The sequence below is a fragment of the Stegostoma tigrinum genome, chromosome 37 (assembly GCF_030684315.1).
Source record: "Stegostoma tigrinum isolate sSteTig4 chromosome 37, sSteTig4.hap1, whole genome shotgun sequence".
In the NCBI taxonomy this organism is placed as follows: domain Eukaryota; kingdom Metazoa; phylum Chordata; class Chondrichthyes; order Orectolobiformes; family Stegostomatidae; genus Stegostoma; species Stegostoma tigrinum.
This window is the reverse complement of record NC_081390.1, coordinates 1746141-1763585: the sequence shown is the minus strand read 5'-3', so window position 1 is coordinate 1763585 and position 17445 is coordinate 1746141. Positions and strand designations below refer to the sequence as shown.

Sequence of the window (17445 nt, the reverse complement as noted above, 5' to 3'; positions counted from 1 at the left end):
CTGCCCCCTTGACCTGTCCGTCCTCCCTGGACTGACCTACCCCCTCCCTACCTCCCCACCTATACTCTCCTCTCCACTTATCTTCTCCTCTATCCATCTTCGGTCCACCTCCCCCTCTCTCCCTATTTATTTCAGAATGCTCTCCCCAAAACCCTCTCTGATGAAGGTTCTAGGCCCGAAACGTCAGCTTTTGTGCTCCTGCGATGCTGCTTGGCCTGCTGTGTTCATCCAGCTTCACACTTTGTTATCAATAGTGAGAATTATTGTCACCTTGCCTGTGGTCAGACACTGCACAGCAGACTAAAGGTGGAATCAGGCACTGTAAACAAAGACAGGATTTTTCAAACCAAGTTGTGGTTAAGCAGGGGAAGACAATGGTCTAGTGGTATTATTAGGAGACTATTAATCCAGAGACCCAGATAATCTTCTGGGGACTCGGATTTGAATCCCACCACAGCAGTTGGTAGAATTTGAATTCACTTAAAAAAAATCGTAATTAAGAGCCTAATGATAACAATGAATGCTTTGTCAATTATCAGGAAATCCCAGTTGATTAAGTAATGTCCTTTAGGGAAGGAAATCAACATCCTTACCCAGCCTGCCCTACATGTGACTCCGGACCCACAGTAATGTGGTTGACTTTTAACTGCCTCCTGGCAATTAGGGATGGATCATAAATGCTGCCTGGCCAGCAATGCCCTCATCTCATGAATGAATAAAGAAAACAAAATGTAATGCAGTGAACACAAGGCTTCTAAATACATGGGTCATGGATCAAGATAGGATGGAAGCAGCAAAATTGTGAAAAACTTGCTTCTACAGTGGGTAAAATATGGGGGGGGGGGGGGGCAAACCAGGAATGTGTTAAAATAGTATTGAAGTAACAAAGGCAGGAATGAGAGTTTCAGTACCAGATGAGCGGAGGCAGGTGAGGAGTTGGATAATGTTATGGAGGTGGAAGTGGACAATCTTAGCAGTGGCATCAATATGTGATATGAAGCTCATCTCAAGGTCAAATATGGTCTAAATTTGCGAACAGCCTGGTTCAGCCTTGGCATGTTGCCAAGAAAGGGATATGTTCGGCTGCCTGGTAATGGAGTTCGTATCAAGGACTAAGACAGTCGCTTCAAACTTCCCAGTATTTGGTCAGAGGAGATTTATGCAGCTGGCAGTTTGACACATGAACAGGACAGGACTGGAAAAAGAATGAGTGAGAAGTGGTGGTGAAGGCATCTCAAAGTACAGGTATAAATGGATCGTTTTGGGTGATGTTACAGAGGGACAGTGTGTAGATGAAAAATTGGAGGGATTCCAGGATATGGTTTCCAGAGGTTACAGTGCTGGATTGGGAAGAGAAGCCTGACTATAACTGGATACATAAGGCTCGAACTGGACTGGCACAATCCCACTCTGTAACTGGTCGGAGAGCTGTTGGAGTTGAAGGTTATAGTCAGCCATGGTCAGTTTCCTTCTGCCACATTCCATAACACCTACAGTGTGAAAGTAGGCCATTCAGCTCATCGGGTCTACACTAACCCTCCAAAGAGCATACCCCCAAACCCACATCGCTACCCTATCCTGTACCGGTGCATTTACCACAGCCATTCCACCTAACCAGCACATCTTTGGACTGTGGGAGGAAACCGAAGCACCCAAAGAAAACCCATGCAGACACGGGGAGAATGTGCAAACTCCGCACAGACAGTCGCCCGAGGCTGGAATCGAACCTGGGTCCCTGGCGCTGTGAGGCAACAGTGCTAACCACTGAGCCACCATGCCACCCTCAGAAAGCTAGTATTCACCAAATCTACTTGAGGGATCTCACGTTAGAATGGGATGTGTTGTGATACCACTTACTCTCAGTGGAGAAAATTCCCACCATTTCCATTAAAGGCATGGAAGAGCTGCATATCCCTCCTTGAAGGAATATAGCCTAATTTCCTTCTTAGAAATATTAACTCAGGCTGAAAAATGAAAGTTTTTTCTCATGGAATTATTAATAATGGTTAATTTCTCTTCAAGGAAAAGAGGCCAGATCTGAAGTTACAATTCTCTATGGAGAGGATGCAATCGAATGGAGCGTTTACCTGGAAAGCTTGCTCACATCAGCCTTTAAAATTCTGCCATACACAGTAAGCGAGCACACTTTGTTTTCAAGCCGGGATTACAGCCAGTTTAGGAGATGTAAGTGTCTCTTGGTTCTACTGTCGCCACAGCTTGTGGAGTTGTTGGCACTGCCCAAGCTGGAGCAGGGACTGCAGAGGGCACTACACCCCGGACACAAAGTGGTCCTGCTATTTTGTGGAGTGACAGAAACTACAGAACTACAGAACTTGTTCAAAGACTGGCAGAAGTGGAAACAAGTATCATGTGACGATGAGCCAACTGTTTTTATCTCAGTTGTGGAAGAAGCCATCAATAAGAGTAAGTTTCAAACCTGAAATTGGCTGGTCACTTATTACAGGAGCAACATTTATAATGAAGTTGCTTTACCCTTTGTGATACTACACCAAACAGAATCTCAAATGTATATGAGTACAAGGAGGATAGAATTAGCAACAGCTATGTTAACTTCTTTACATTTTGCTCGGACCTATTTAGAATTGTTAAAAAAAATGTATTATATCATGTAGAGACAACACAGTATGGAGCTGGAGAAAGCAGCAGGCCAAGCAGCATCAGAGGAGCAGGAAAGTTGACATTTCGGGTTGGGACGCTTCTTCAGAAATGGGGAGGTGGTGTGGCTGGGGAAGGTAGGTGGGATGGTAATAGGTAGATGCAGGTAGGGAGTGGTGGGGAGTGATCAGTGGGATGGGTGGGGCAGATAGGTGGGCGAGAAGATGGACAAGTTGTGTCAGGTCAAGGAGGTTGGGATGAGAGGGAGGGTTGGACATGGGATGAGGCCGGGGGTGGAGAGATTTTAAAACTCTTTAGGCCATTGGGCTGTAGGCTCCCAAGGCAGAATATGAGGAATTGCTCCTCCAGTGGCATCATTGTGACACTGGAGGAGGCCCAGGATGGAAATGTCACCCAGGGAGTGGGAGGGGGAGTTAAAATAGCTGGCGACCGGAAGGTGTTGTCATTTGTAATGGCCCTTGAACTGAGGTGCTTGCTCAACCCTTTCAGAAGGCAGTTAAGATTCAACTGCAATGCCATGGGTCTGGAGTCACATATAGGCCAGACCAGCTAGGGATGGCAGGTTACTGAACCAGATGAGTTTTATGACAATGAATGATTGTTTCATGGTTGCCATCACTGAGAATAGCTCTCTAATCTGAATTTTATTAATCCAATTTAAATTCCGCCAGCTGCATTAGCCTGTACCTCTGGACTATCAGCCCAGTGACATTACCAATGTACCACCATCTCTGCAGATCTCCAGGGACTGGAATACAATGGGATAAGAGTTTGTTCATACTGCATAAAGCTGTGGTTAGTCTGCAGTTGTTGCACTATGTTCATTTCTGGGCATCAGATCTTGAGAAGGACAAGTAGCACTTGGTGTGAGTGCAGGATGGATATTACCAAAGTAAAACCTGAATTTGAATGGTTAGATTTTGAGGGGTGATTGCACAATTGGAGTTTTACTTCCCTGCCTTGAGATCTTGAAGGAGATATTCAAAATTTGCAAGTTATTGTGGGAGCAAATAGGCGGGTATTTAGGAAGAAATATTTCTGTTGGTTATGGAGTCAAAGACTAAGCAATATTTTCAAAAAAAAACTAGACCCTGTAGAACTTTCAGAAGTGAAATTAGCAAATGCTTCTGCAGGTAAAGGGTGGGAGATGTTTAGAATTCTCTTCTGCAAACGGCAACAGATGTTACATCAATTCTTCACCTTAATTTGATGACCTGAAAGTACTAAGGTATTAAAAAAATCCGATGTTTATCCTATGTCAGGGCCTCTCAAAGCACTTTACAGCCGATGAGGCACTTTGGAAATGTAGCCACTGTAGTAATGGAATAAACAAGGCAGCCACTGTGTACACATTAAGCTCCCACAATGTGATAACGGCCAGACAATTTTTTTTATGGTGTTGATTAAGTGTAAAGGTGGCTGTATGGATTTAGGTCGTGGATCAGCCATGATCATGTTGAATACTGCCACATGGTCTTGAGGCCAAATCGTCTAAATCTACTCCTGTAGTCTGAGGTCCCTTCAAAAATCACGTGCAACTGAGAGTACAAACTGAGGTTGATGTATTATTGGGATTAGGTAAGGTATAAAGGGTTACAGAACCAAGGAGGATAAATGAAGTCAAGGTGCAGATCAGCCATGATATAAGTTGGTGGAAGAACAAACTCAAGGGGCTGTATGATCTTTTCCTGTTTCTGGCTTTCTCTGTGCAACAATTAATAATTTTCCAAAAAAGGGCTATTGTGGTGGAGACTGGAACACTTCCTTTTGAAAACAAAAATTGCATAAATATTTGAGGTGGGAAAGTAGAAGGGGATTATAGAGTAAGGGCAGAGACATGGGATTTTGCGTAGATCATTCCAGTTAGCAAGGCACAAGCTGAAAAAAAATCACTAGGTGAAATCAACATAATTTATTCAAAATCAAGATGTTTAATCGTTGCCAATGGTGTAGTTTATTCATATGCAGAATGCTATTAAATTTGCTGCAGAGCAGATCTGGGAGCTTGAGTGCTGAAATTCTTAAGCTCGTTGGATAAGAATTCCGCCTCTGTAACTGGTCTGCTCTTCTCTCTTAGAGCACAGCTCAGCGCTTGATATTGATTCACATTTACAATTTGTCACCTACCAGCCCCTATCCCTATCTTTTGTATTGCTCCCACTCCTCAGTAGATATGACTGGCTTTGGTTATTTGAATTTCCTTGACTGGAAAGGTCTTCTTGCAGTACTGCTGTCTTGTTGGTGGTCTGGTCAGAGGCTGGGAATTTTGAAGCAAGTAATTTACCCCATGACTCCCCAAGCTTGTCCACCACCAACAAAGGCACAAGTCAGGAGTGTGTTGGGATACTACCCACTTGCCTGGATGGTTTCAGCTCCAACAATGCTCAAGAAGCTTGACACTACTGACACTCAGTAGCAGAAGTTTGTACTGTCTACAAGATGCACTGCAGAAATTTATTAAGGTGCTTGAGACAGGAGTTTCCAAACCCATGGATAAAGACAAGGGCAGCAGATACATGGGAACACCAACACTTCCAAGTTCCCCTCCAAGCCAATCACCATCCTGATTGGGAAATATATCATCGCTCCTTTGGTATCTTTGGGTCAAAATCTTGGAACTTCTTCCTAATGACATTGAGGGTTTATCCATACCCCAAGGGCTACGGTGGCTCTTGAAAGCAGCTCACCTTCACGAAGTTGCGATTTGGATTGGCCAGCTAATGCTGGACTAGCCAGCTTTGCCCACTCTCAATGAAAGAATTTCTTTGAAATCCTGAGTAAATCACAAGGAAATGAATGTTTGCAAACTGCCAGACTTGTGCAGCCCAGACCTGTGAACTCAGCTGTATAAGAACAAAACACAAATGGGAAGTGTGTTGCTGATTTAACCAGGATCACTTGCTGTGAATGTCCCAACTACACTTAACACACCCCAAATATGGGCTGCCCCCATTGCAATTTTAATGGAGCTTTAATACTCTGAGACAACCAGGTGCAGATTGTTGATCCGGTGTTAAACATAGAAAATAGGACCAGGAGTAGGCCATTCCACTCTTTGAGCCTGCTCTGTCATTTAATCTGACCATGGCTGATCATCTAAGTCAGTCCCCTGTTCTTGCTTTCTCCCCATACCCATGGACCCTTTTAACCCTAAGAACTACATCTAACTCCTTGAAAGCATTCAGTGTTTTGGTCTTAACCTCTCTTCTGTATTTTGTGACATAATCTGTGTGCTCAAGTATTTTTAAGACTGGTCTATTATTTGTGATTGTGGTTGGACACAAAATGTTTGTGGATTGACGAGATTTATCACAACATCCTGGAGAGTTGCTACTGACACATGCTGGTTCAGAGCCGAGGCCTTCTCCTGTATTGTAAATTTGGAAAAAATTCCAGGACCTTGGAGAGGGCACTGTTTTCCAGAACATTGCAGGGAACGAGAGTGTGAAGCTGGATGAACACAGCAGGCCAAGCAACTTCTCCTCTATCCATCTTCGGTCCGCCTCCCCCTCTCTCCCTATTTATTTCAGAACCCTCTCCCCCCATCCCCCTCTCTGATGAAGGGTCTAGGCCTGAAACGTAAAAAAAAATTTTAAAAAAGCTTTTGTGCTCCTAAAATGCTGCTTGGCCTGCAGTGTTCATCCAGCTTCACACTTTGTTACCTTGGATTCTCCAGCATCTGCAGCTCCCATTATCCCAGGATTGAGAGTCTTCAGTTACACAGGGAAACTAGAGAAGGTGTTGTTGTTTTCCTTAAGATTAATGGGAAATTGAATAGAAGTTTTCAAAATTATCAGGGATTTTGATAAAATGAAACAAATTCAACAACTTGCATTTATTTAATTCCTTTAATGTAATAAATGTTTCAAAGTGATTCGCTGGAGCATTGTCAGACAAAATTAGTCATCGAGCCACATAAGGAAATATCAGGGAAGACAAACCAAAAAACTTGCTCAAAGCAGTAGATCTGCAGGAATGACTTTAAAGAGGAAAGTGTGAGGCAGAGGGTTTTAGAGAGTGTATTCCAGAGGTTCAGTCTTCTGTAGTTGAAAGCACAGACTCTAACTGTGGAGTGACAATAACTGAAATAGTTCGAAAGACCAACATTATAGAAGGGCAGGATCAAGGTATCTGAACCCCTCCCTCCTGCACCATCCCTGTAGCCACGTGTTCAACTGCTCTCTCTCCCTAATCCCTGCCTTGCTAGTACGTGGCATGGGTAACAAACCAGAGATAACAACTGTTTGTTCTGGCTCTAAATTCCACCCCAGCTCCCTGAATTTCTGCCTTACATTCCCCATCCCTTTTCCTACCTATGTCGTTGGTGCCTACGTGAACCATGACTTGGGGCTGCTTCCCCTCCCCCTTAAGGATCCTGAAAACACTCTCTGAGACATCACAGACCCTGGCACCTGGGAGGCAACACACCAACCGCGAGTCTCTCTCGTTCCCACAGAACCTCCTATCTGTCTCCCTAACGACAGAGTTCCCAATGACTAATGCTCTCTTCCACTCCCCCTTCGCTTCTGAGCAACAGGGACAGATTCTGTGCCAGAGACCTGTACCCCATGGCTTACCCCTGGTAAGTCTTCCCCCCCACCAACAACAGTATCCAAATGGTACACTTGTTATTTGAGGGGAACAACCACAGGGGATCCCTAAACCATCTACCTTTTTCTGTACCTGAGGGGTGACTACCTCCCAGTAACTCCTCCCAATTACCCCCTCGGCCTCCTGAATAATCCAAAGTTCATCCAGCTCCAGCTCCAGCTCCAGTTCCCTAACGCGGTTTTCAAGGAGCTGGAGGTGGGTACACTTCCCGCAGACGATTTAAGCGGGGACCCTACTGGAGAAACTCAGCTGGTCTGGCAGAACCTGTGGAGAAAGAAGAGCGTTAACATTTTAAATACAATTGAACTCAAAACATTAACTTTGTTTCTCTATCTCCATGCCAAACATGCTGAGTTTCTCATTCACTTTCTTTTTTATTTCAGATCTCCAGCATCCAAGGTATTTTGTTATTGAGATAGAGAAAAGAGGCTTGGCTGGCTAATCAACTGCAAGAGTGAAATATCACACTCTCTGAATCTTAGTCATAACAGTGGAGTTACGAAATAGACTTTAGAGCTCATTTTGAGGACTATGAGCTAAACTAATGGGATATAACACTGTTCTATCCCTAAAGATCTGAGATTTAAGATCTGTAGTGTAATTAGAAAAGTAAACTTGAACAGGCGATACTCGAAGTTACAATGTGGTTCACTTCCCAAAACCACTATAGATCAAAACCACGATGGACGAAATGAGTATTAATTTAGATTCGTCTTCCCTTTTAGAAATTGAAGCTTGCAGAAGAATCGACTAGATAGAAGCAAAGTGTCTGTGCTTTGATTGCTTGTCAATACTCAGTACCAACTGATGTGTAAGAAACAGAAAAGTATGTCTTATTCAGAAGAGATTAAATGATACTGTCAACAAAATACGGAACATAAAGATTGTGAGCAAAGCAGACAGATAAATTAGGAACTAGAGGCGCAAAATGCTTATGGATGATCGTAAATACAAGGAAATACGTAAATACGTGAAAATATTTTGTGGAATTTAACACTGCAGAAGGAACCATTAGACACACATCCGAGTAGCCTTAAGATACTGCACAATTGATAGCTTCTGTCTTTCAGACGATAGAGGCAGTCAATGCTGCAGGTTCCTGTGGCTATGAGAGCCATGAAACATAGAATCCCTTCGTGCAGAAAGAGGTCATTTGGCCCATTAAGCCTGCACTGACCCTTCAATCAACATCCTGCCCAAACCCAACCCCATGCCCATAACACCATAGTTATGTGACTAATCTACCTAGCCTGCACATTCCTGGGCACTCCAGACAACTTAGCATGGCCAACCCACCTAACCTATGCATCTTTGGCCAGTGGAAGGAAATCGACACAGACATGGGGAGAATGTGCAAACTCCGCACAGTCACCGGATCTCTGGTGTTGTGAGGCAACAGTGCTAACCACTGAACCACTGCACTGCCCCATGAATCTGAAGATTTCAGGCTGATGAGAGTCATTTTTTCCTCAGCATCATGTAATGTGGAGTGAAGTTTGCCATAATTAGAGTGACCACTTAGCTGGGGGGGGGCGAAGCCAATGTAAGAGCTGAGACAGAGTGAAAGCTGAGAACAGTGGTAGACAAACAAGGATGTGTAATTGGTGAATGTGGAAAGTTTTTGCAGGCTTGAAAATTAAGTACTGCAGAGCTCACCAGAAATGAGAGGCATTAGTGCCTGTGCAGAACACACTTCTTTCTAAGCCAACCACAGTTTCAGTTAGTGAGATATAAGTTGGACAGTTTTTGAAAGAGGAAGCCTGTATTACACAGGATATGTTGAGCTGTTGACTCTTAACTGATGTTACAAACATGCACTAAAATAACATCGTAAAAAGATACACAAGTGCTGACGGTGGCCAAAAATACCCAGATCTTTGTCAAGCACATGTGCATCTTATATGCAAATTTATACTCAGACAAAAAAGATATGGGGGCATTCTGTGAATGAGCTATAGGTCTGTGGTTCTGTTTTCAAACTGCTTCAGGGCTTGTGGCAGTTATATTTGGAGAAGTTTTCTTCCACCGCTATATATAAGCAGTGCTGTAACTCTTCAGTACACCCCGCATTAAAAATAATTGTAGAAACCTTCGTCACTTTGAAGTAGTGATACTGCTGGCAGCACTCCTGAAATCTCCAGGAATTAATAATTAATCTCTGCATCTCACCATCAAGCAACCATGATGGGCAAGGACAGGAGCATGAAATAATTTTAACTTTTTTTTACCATTTCTTGCTCTGCTTCCCTTGTTAGTCACAAAATTGTAGGAGATGGGAAATAAAACATTTCAGCTGATGCTTAGGAGATGAATATTGACACCATTTACTTATCAATGGGCTATGGGAAGAATAGATAATGATGGAAGTGTCCAAAGATGGCAGATCATGCGATAAAACATCCCAGAATATGTCCAGTTGCAATTGGAAAAGCACAGAACCATAGAGTCAAAGTATGTGATAGACTGAGACCATGCCTTTAATTGAAGAACTTGTACCATGATGGGAATGAGGGAGCCAATCATCAACAGTGCGATGAAAAGGTCCTTCTTTAGTAATAATCTCTTCAGTCACTGGACTCAGCTTGGGTCTCTCAGCGTCTTCACTCATTACAGGTTTTGCCCAAACATGGATGAAAGAATTGATTTCTAAAGGTGAAGCAAGAGTGACAGCCTTTGAAATCTTGGCCACATTTGACCAAGTTTGGCATCAAGGTGCCAAAGCAAAACTGGCAAAGGGAAGGAGGAAATATTTCCGCTGGTTACAGTCATATCCAGGACATGGGATGATGGTTGTTGTTGGACATCAGTCCTCTCAGCTCCAGGACATCTCTGCAGGAATTCCTTAGGGTAGTGTCCTCGGCCCAACCATCTTCAGCTGCTTTATCAACCTTGTTCCCTCCATTATAAGGTCAGAAGTGGGGATGTTTGCCAATGATTCAACACCATTTGTAACTCGTCAGATATTGAAATGATCCATGTTCAAATGCAGCAAGACCTGAACAATATCCAGGTTTGGGCTGAAACCCCAAAAATAGCATTCCTGCCACGCAAATGCTAGGCAATGGCCATCTCCAATAAGAGAGAATCAGGTCATTGCTCCTGGATATTCAAGGCTTAATCCCACTATCAAATTCCTGGAGGTTGCCATTGATCTGAGACTGAACTTGACTAACCATATAAATATGGTGACAAGAGTAAGTCAGCAGTGAATAACTAATCTCCTGACTTCCCAAAGTCTGTCTACTATCGACAAGGCAAAAGTCAATAATGCCTTGGAATGCTCCTCACTTGTCTGGATGAGTACAGCTCTAACAGTGCTCAAGAAGCTCAATGCATCCAGGATAAAGCGTCCTGCTTGATTGGTACCACATTCACAAACATTCACTCTCTCCACCACTGACAATCTGTAGCTCCAGTTTGTACCATCTGCAAGATGTGTTGCAACTACTCACTATGTCTCCTTAAACTGTACCTTCTAATCCTGTGACCTCTATCATTTAGAAAGACAAAAGCAAGAGTTGTATGGGAACACCACTATCTTCAACTTCCCCTATAAGCCATTCAACATACTGACTTGGAAATATATCACTGTTCTTTCAAAGTTGCTGGGTCAAAATGCCAGTGCTCGTTTCCTAACAGAATTATCGGTATAACCTGCATCAAATAGACGCAGTCAAGAATCACAGTGGCATGGTGGTTCAGTGGTTAACACTGCTGCCTCACAGTGCCAGGGACCTAGGTTCGATTCCACACTTGGGCGACTGTCTGTGTGGAGTTTGCACATTGTCTACATGGGTTTCCTCCAGGTTCTCCGGTTTCCTCTCACAGTCCAAAGATGTGCAGGTTAGGTGGATTGCCATGAAAAATTGCTCATTGTGTTGAGGGGATTTGTAGATTAGTTTGGTTATAAGGGGAGGGGTCTGGGTGGGATGCTCTGAGAGTCAATGCAGACTTGTTGGGCCGAAGGGCCTGTTTCCACACTGTAGGGATCCTATGAATTAAGAAGGCAACTCACAACTACAAGGATGATTAGGACAGAGAAACAGATTCTTGACTAACCAGTCACACCCAGTTTTCATGAACGAATAAAATAAAAACTTACTTTTAAGTAGCATCTTTAACACAGTAAACCATACTATAGTGTGTTACAGAACTGTAAGGGAAAATTGGACATCAAGCAAAAGGTAGAGAAGGCTAACCTAGAGCATGTTTAAAAAGATAGATGTTTCAAAGGTTTCATTTGTTTTCATGTTTCAAAGAACAAGAGAAAGGCGGAGTAGTTTATATGCCACAAATCGGAGCGCCTAAAATGAATACATAGAAGGAATGTTACGTATTAATTCAGGAATAGGGATCTGCTTCATATCTTTGTGTCTCTCCTCCAGGTCCTTTGTTCACTTTGAGGCAACAGGGTCTGGTAAGTAATATACACAGGTGACATACAGACAGGCAGGTCCCTGGTTTGTTCTCCAGCCTGTGCCAAGATTGTTACCTCCAACACAGGAGGCAAATGGAATGAGATAACAAAGTGTGAAGCTGGATGAACACAGCAAGCCAAGCAGCATCTCAGGAGCACAAAAGCTGACATTTCAGGCCTGGACCCTAAATGGAATGAGATAATTGGCTTTGGGGGAAAGGAGAGGCCGTGCCTGCTGTAGGTGACCCCACCAGACTGTAGATAGTGCCAAAGTTGAGTAAAGTGATAGCTTGCATTGTCAAGCATCTTCCCCAGATGTTAGCCTTGGCACAATGTGAGAACTGTCTTTTTGATGAAAAAGTATCTGTGTTCAAAGTCCCATTCCAGAATTGTGAGCAGGTAATCGCCACTAATGAAAACTGCAAGAACTGCGGATGCTGTAAATCAGGAACAGAAACAAAGTTGCTGGGAAAGCTCAGCAGGTCTGACAGTATCTGTGAAAGACAAAACAGAGTTAACATTTTGGGTCCGGTGACCCTTCCTCAGAACTGATGGTAACTGGGAAAACATCAGTTTATATGCAGAAAAAAGGGGAGGCAGATGGGGTAGGGAGTAAACGATAGGATAGAGCCTAAAGAGAGAGAAGAACAGTTGGACAGACAAAGGAGTTGCTAACGATCAGGCTGGGAGGGTGAATAGTTGTTAACGGGGACTATTTGTGACTAACAATACGTAGTATGTAATGGCAAGCTGTGTGGTAACAAGGCCTGGTGTGTGGGGTAGAGGGCTGGGACATGGGAGAGTAGGCCCAAAATTATTGAATTCAAAATTGAGTTCAATAATTTTAGGACCTAAACTCTCCCATGTCCACCCCCCTACCCCACACACCAGGCCTTGTTACACATAGCCTGCCATTACATGTTACACGTAGCCTGTCATTACATCTCGATTCCATTTTCTCCCCCTTGGTCCAGGATCTCCCAACTTAAGTTCACCTGGACCATCTCCAATACCTCTCTCTCCTTCGTGGACCTCTCTATCTCCATCTCTGGCAACCACCTAGAAACCGATATCCATTTCAAGCCCACCGACTCCCTCAGATACCTAGAATACACCTCCTCCCACCCACCTTCCTGCAAAAATGCCATCCCCAATTCCCAATTCCTTCGCCTCCGCTGCATCTCTTCCCAGGATGAGGCATTCCACCCCGGTACATCTCAGATGTTCTTATTTTTCAAAGACAGCAACTTCCCCCCTTAGTGTTTGGAACTCCCTTGACCGTGTCTCCCACATTTCCCGCAACTCATCCCTCACACCCCTTCCCCTCAATAACAACCCCTCATCTTCACGTACTACCCCACCAACCTCCGGATCCAACATATCATCCTCTGACACTTCTACTATCTGCAATCCGACACCACCACCAAAGACGTTTTTCCCTCCCCACCCTTATCTGCTTTCTGGAGGGACCACTCTCTCTGGGACACCTTGTCTGCTCCACACTCCCCTCCAGCCCCACCACATCTGCCACTTTTCCCTGCAACTGCAGGAAGTGCTACACTTGCCCCCACACCTCCTCCCTCACCCCATCCCAGGCCCCAAGAAGACTTTCCACATCAAGCAGATGTTCACCTGCACATCTCTCAGTGTGGTATACTGCATCCACTGTTCCCGTTGTGGCCTCCTCTACATCGGGGAAATCAAGCGGAGGCTTGGAGACCACTTTGCAGAACACCTACTGTGTGGAGTCTGTGTGGAGTTTGCACATTCTCTCCATGTCTGCGTGGGTTTCCTCCGGGTGCTCCGGTTTCCTCCCACAGTCCAAAGATGTGCAGGTTAGGTGGATTGGCCGTGCTAAATTGCCCGTAGTGTTCAGGGGTGTGTGGGTTATAGGGGGTTGGGTCTGGGTGGGATGCTGCAAGGAGCGATGTGGACTTGTTGGGCCAACGGGCCTGTTTCCACACTGTAGGGAATCTATTTGGTTTACACTAAACAACTGCACCTCCCAGTCGCGAACCATTTCAACTCCCCCTCCCATTCCTCAGACGACATGTCCATCCTGGGCCTCCTGCAGTGCAACAACGATGCCACCCGAAGGTTGCAGGAACAGCACCTCATGTTCCGCTTGAAATCGGCCTGCAGCCCAATGGTATCATTGTGGATTTCACTAGCTTCAAAACTCCCCTCCCCCTACCGCATCCCAATACCAGCCCAGCTCGCCCCTGCCTCCCTAGCCTGTCCTTCCTCCCACCTATCCCCTCCTCCCACCCCAAGCACCACTCCCATTTCCTACCTACTAACCTCATCACGTCCTGTTAACCTGTCCGTCCTCCCTGGACTGAGCTATTCCCTCCCTATCTCCCCACCTACACTCACCTTTATTGGGTCCATCCCCGCCTCTTTGACCTGTCTGTCTCCCCTCCACCTATTTTCTCCTCTATCCATCTTCTATCTGCCTCCCCCCTCTCCCTATTTATTTCAGAACCTTCTTCCTCTCCCCCATTTCCGAAGAAGGGTCTAGGCCCAAAACATCAGCTTTCCTGCTTCTCTGATGCTGCTTGGCCTGTTCATCCAGCTCTGCACCTTGTTATATCTGCCATTACACACTACCTGTTATTAGTCACTAATAGTTCCCCTTAACATCTGTTCACCCTCTCAGCCTGATTGTTATCAACTCTTTGTCCAACTGCTCTTCTCTCACTTTAGGCTCCATCCCATCATTTACTCCCTACCCCATCCCCCTTCCTTTTTTCTGCATATAAACTGACGTTTTCCCAGCCACCATCAGTTCTGAGGAAGGGTCACCGGACCTGAAACATTAACTCTGTTTTTTTTCTTTCACAGATGCTGCCAGACCTTCTGAGCCTTTCCAGCAACTTTGTTTTTAATTACCACTAATGGTTCAGTGCAGTACCAATGAAGTATCACACTATGAAACGTGCCATTTTTAGGATGAGATGTTAAATTGGAGATCTGTCTGCCCTGCCTGTCCTGAGATATGAGAGAACGCATGCCACGTTTTGAAATGTCCTAAGCTTATGAAAGGCATGATAAAGATGTAACTATTTTCAACACTCATTATATGACCCATGTGTGACCAAAGGCAGTGTGGGACTGTCCCCAGTGAAATTTCCCATCTTCGAAGAGGGGAGAAAACTGAGGAATCCCCAGGTCAACTTTACTGAGGGATTGACACAGAGTGGGACAGCCTTCAGTATAGATTCAGAGCTGAGTCATTGAAATGAATGTTTCCTCATAAAAGTCACAAGTAAGCAATTCTGTCATCTCTGAGCTTCCCACTGAAAAGATCAATTCTGCAATATTTTTGAAGAAGTACTTGTTGAGCAACAGGCAGATTTTCTAATGGGTGTTTGTGAATGAACAGAAAGGTTCTCCATTATTGGAAAACTTTGATCTGGTCACCAAAGTAAAGAAAAAAGCTGGACTAAGACATTGAAGGGGCTTGAGCACCAGAAAGATTTGGAGTCCCTCCTACTTCTTACCACACTCCAAACTACTAAAACGTAAAAATATCCCACAACATGCCCCTCATGGGGCTGTAACTCATCCAGGCACAGACCCAGTGCATTCTGTATCTTTTCCTACAATTTTATCTGTCTCTCTTCTCATCTCACCGTTCTCTTCTGCTCTTCATCTCTAAAGCCTTGACGCATTTTTATATGCCTGACTCCACTATCGTACCTCCCATCCCAATCCAAAAATCACCACCCTCCCACTGCCATCATTGCTAAAATGGTACAAGGCAAAAATAGAAAATACAAGCTGTTATAAATTACATCCCCTTTTGAAACTGAAAACAGGAAGTGTCAGGCAGACATAGAGGATCCATGTTTAACAAGAAATGACAGTTGCCTTCAGGTCCCCACCCAGGACCTGCCAGAACTGTTTACTGACTGAATATCCAGACCCCAGATACCTCATCCTCACAGCCATCTCCAGAAGCCCCTACATTGCTTTAAAATGTATGCAACATTGATGAGGCCACAACTGGAGCATTGCATGCAGTCCCTGGTCACTCATTATAAGAAGAATATGATTGCATTTGACAGTACTGGATCTGTACAAGCTGCTGGTGAAATTATATCTGGAGTAAAGTGAGCAGTTTTGGTCACCTTATTTAAGGAAAGATACTATTTCATTGGAGACAGTTCAGGGAATGTTCACCAGGATGACAAAAACTGAAAAATTGCGGATGCTGTAAATCAGGAACAAAAACAGAAAGTGCTGGAAAAGCTGAGCAAGTCTGGCAGCATCTGTGAAGAAAAATCAGAGTTAACATTTAGGGTCCAGTGACTGCTCCTCAGAAGGGCCCTCCTACGGAGGAATTGTCTTATGGGCAAAAGTTAAACAGGTTAGAACTGTATTCGCTGGAGTTGAGAAGGAGACATGATCTCACTGAAACATATAGGTTTCTTAAGGGCCTTGACAGGGTAAATGCTGAGAGGATATTTCCATTCCTGGGAGAGACTAGGACTAGGGCACAGTTTCAGAATAAAGGGGCACCAATTTAAGACTGAGAAGCGGTGGAATTTCTTCTCTCACAGGGTTCTCCCTGTCAGAGACAGCTGTGGGGGCAGATTTCGTGTATATGCTTAAGGCTGAGATAGATTCGATTCTTGGTCAGCAGGGAAGTTAAGGGCTATGGGAAAAGAACAGGAAAGTGGATGTGAGGAATTTCGGATCACCCATGATCCTATTGATTGGCTGAGCAGGCTTGAGGGGCCAAATGGCCTACTCCTGTTCATTTCTCTTAGGGTCTAATGGAGAGAGTGTAGTGGAGATTTACCAGGATGTTGCCAGGGCTGGATTGGATAAGCTGAGGTTTGCTTTGGAGCAACAAAGGTTGACAGGAGACGTTATAGAGTATAAGAATTAGAAGGGCATGGACAGGGTGGATAATGCTTTTTCCACTAGTGGAATTGAGTTAAGAGAAGAGGTAGAAGATGAAGAAGGAAGTCAGGCAGAAGTATTTTCACTCGGGGATGGCATGAGTCTGGAGAATCCACATTGTTAGCACCATCTGCTGTGTAAGCAGCAGAGGGCAGAAGGGAGTGACACTGTCACTGGACTAGTAATGCAGATTAATGTGTGGGGCAGTTAGCTCAAATGGTAGAGCACTTGCTTCATATGTGTAGGGTAGTGGAATTAAAACCCATAAAAGTGGATTCTTGTGCAGTGATAATGTCCTGATCTGCTTTTTTTTATTCATTCACAGAATGTAGACATTGCTGGCTAGGCCAGTATTTATTGTCTATCCCTAATTACCCCGAGGACAGTTAAGAGCCAACCACATTGCTATGGGTCTAGAGTCTCCTGTAGGCCAGACAGGGTAATGATGGCAGTTTCCTTCCTGAAAGGATGTTGGTGAACCACATGGGTTTTTCCAAAAATTGGCGTTGGATTCATGGTCGTCATTAGAACCTTAATCCCAGATTTCTATTGAATTCAAATTCCACCATCTGCCATGGAAACCTAGATTCCCAGAAGATCATCTGGATCTCTGGATTAATAGTCTAGTGATAATACCACCAGGCCATTTCCTTTGAGCTAGGAGGTCTGGGTTGAAGACCCACCTGCTCCAGAGGTATGTCATAACATCTCTGAGCAGGTTGATTAGAAAAATCTAAAAGAAACTTGTAAAGTTAGTGATTCACATCAGAGAGAAGATGGACTGCAGAGGGCTGTATAACAGACACTTGATCACACTGTCACGATCAACCAACATTGGAAATTATGCTCTCTCTTGCTTTGAAACTTTA

The 17445-nt window shown here is 44.4% G+C and overlaps 1 protein-coding gene across 3 annotated transcripts in view; it reads left to right on the top strand.

Annotated features, from left to right (window-relative positions):
- The window catches only part of pik3ap1 (phosphoinositide-3-kinase adaptor protein 1), a 108798-nt gene that overhangs the window by 10178 nt on the left and 81175 nt on the right, over positions 1–17445 (top strand). For 2 of the 3 annotated variants that reach the window (XM_048563573.2, XM_048563572.2), the window contains exon 2: positions 2023–2424. The exons of the other annotated variant lie outside the window; for it this stretch is intronic. In XM_048563573.2, the coding sequence (XP_048419530.1) occupies positions 2023–2424 (402 nt within the window). The remainder of the gene's footprint in view (positions 1–2022; positions 2425–17445) is intronic. 3 annotated transcript variants of the gene reach the window in all.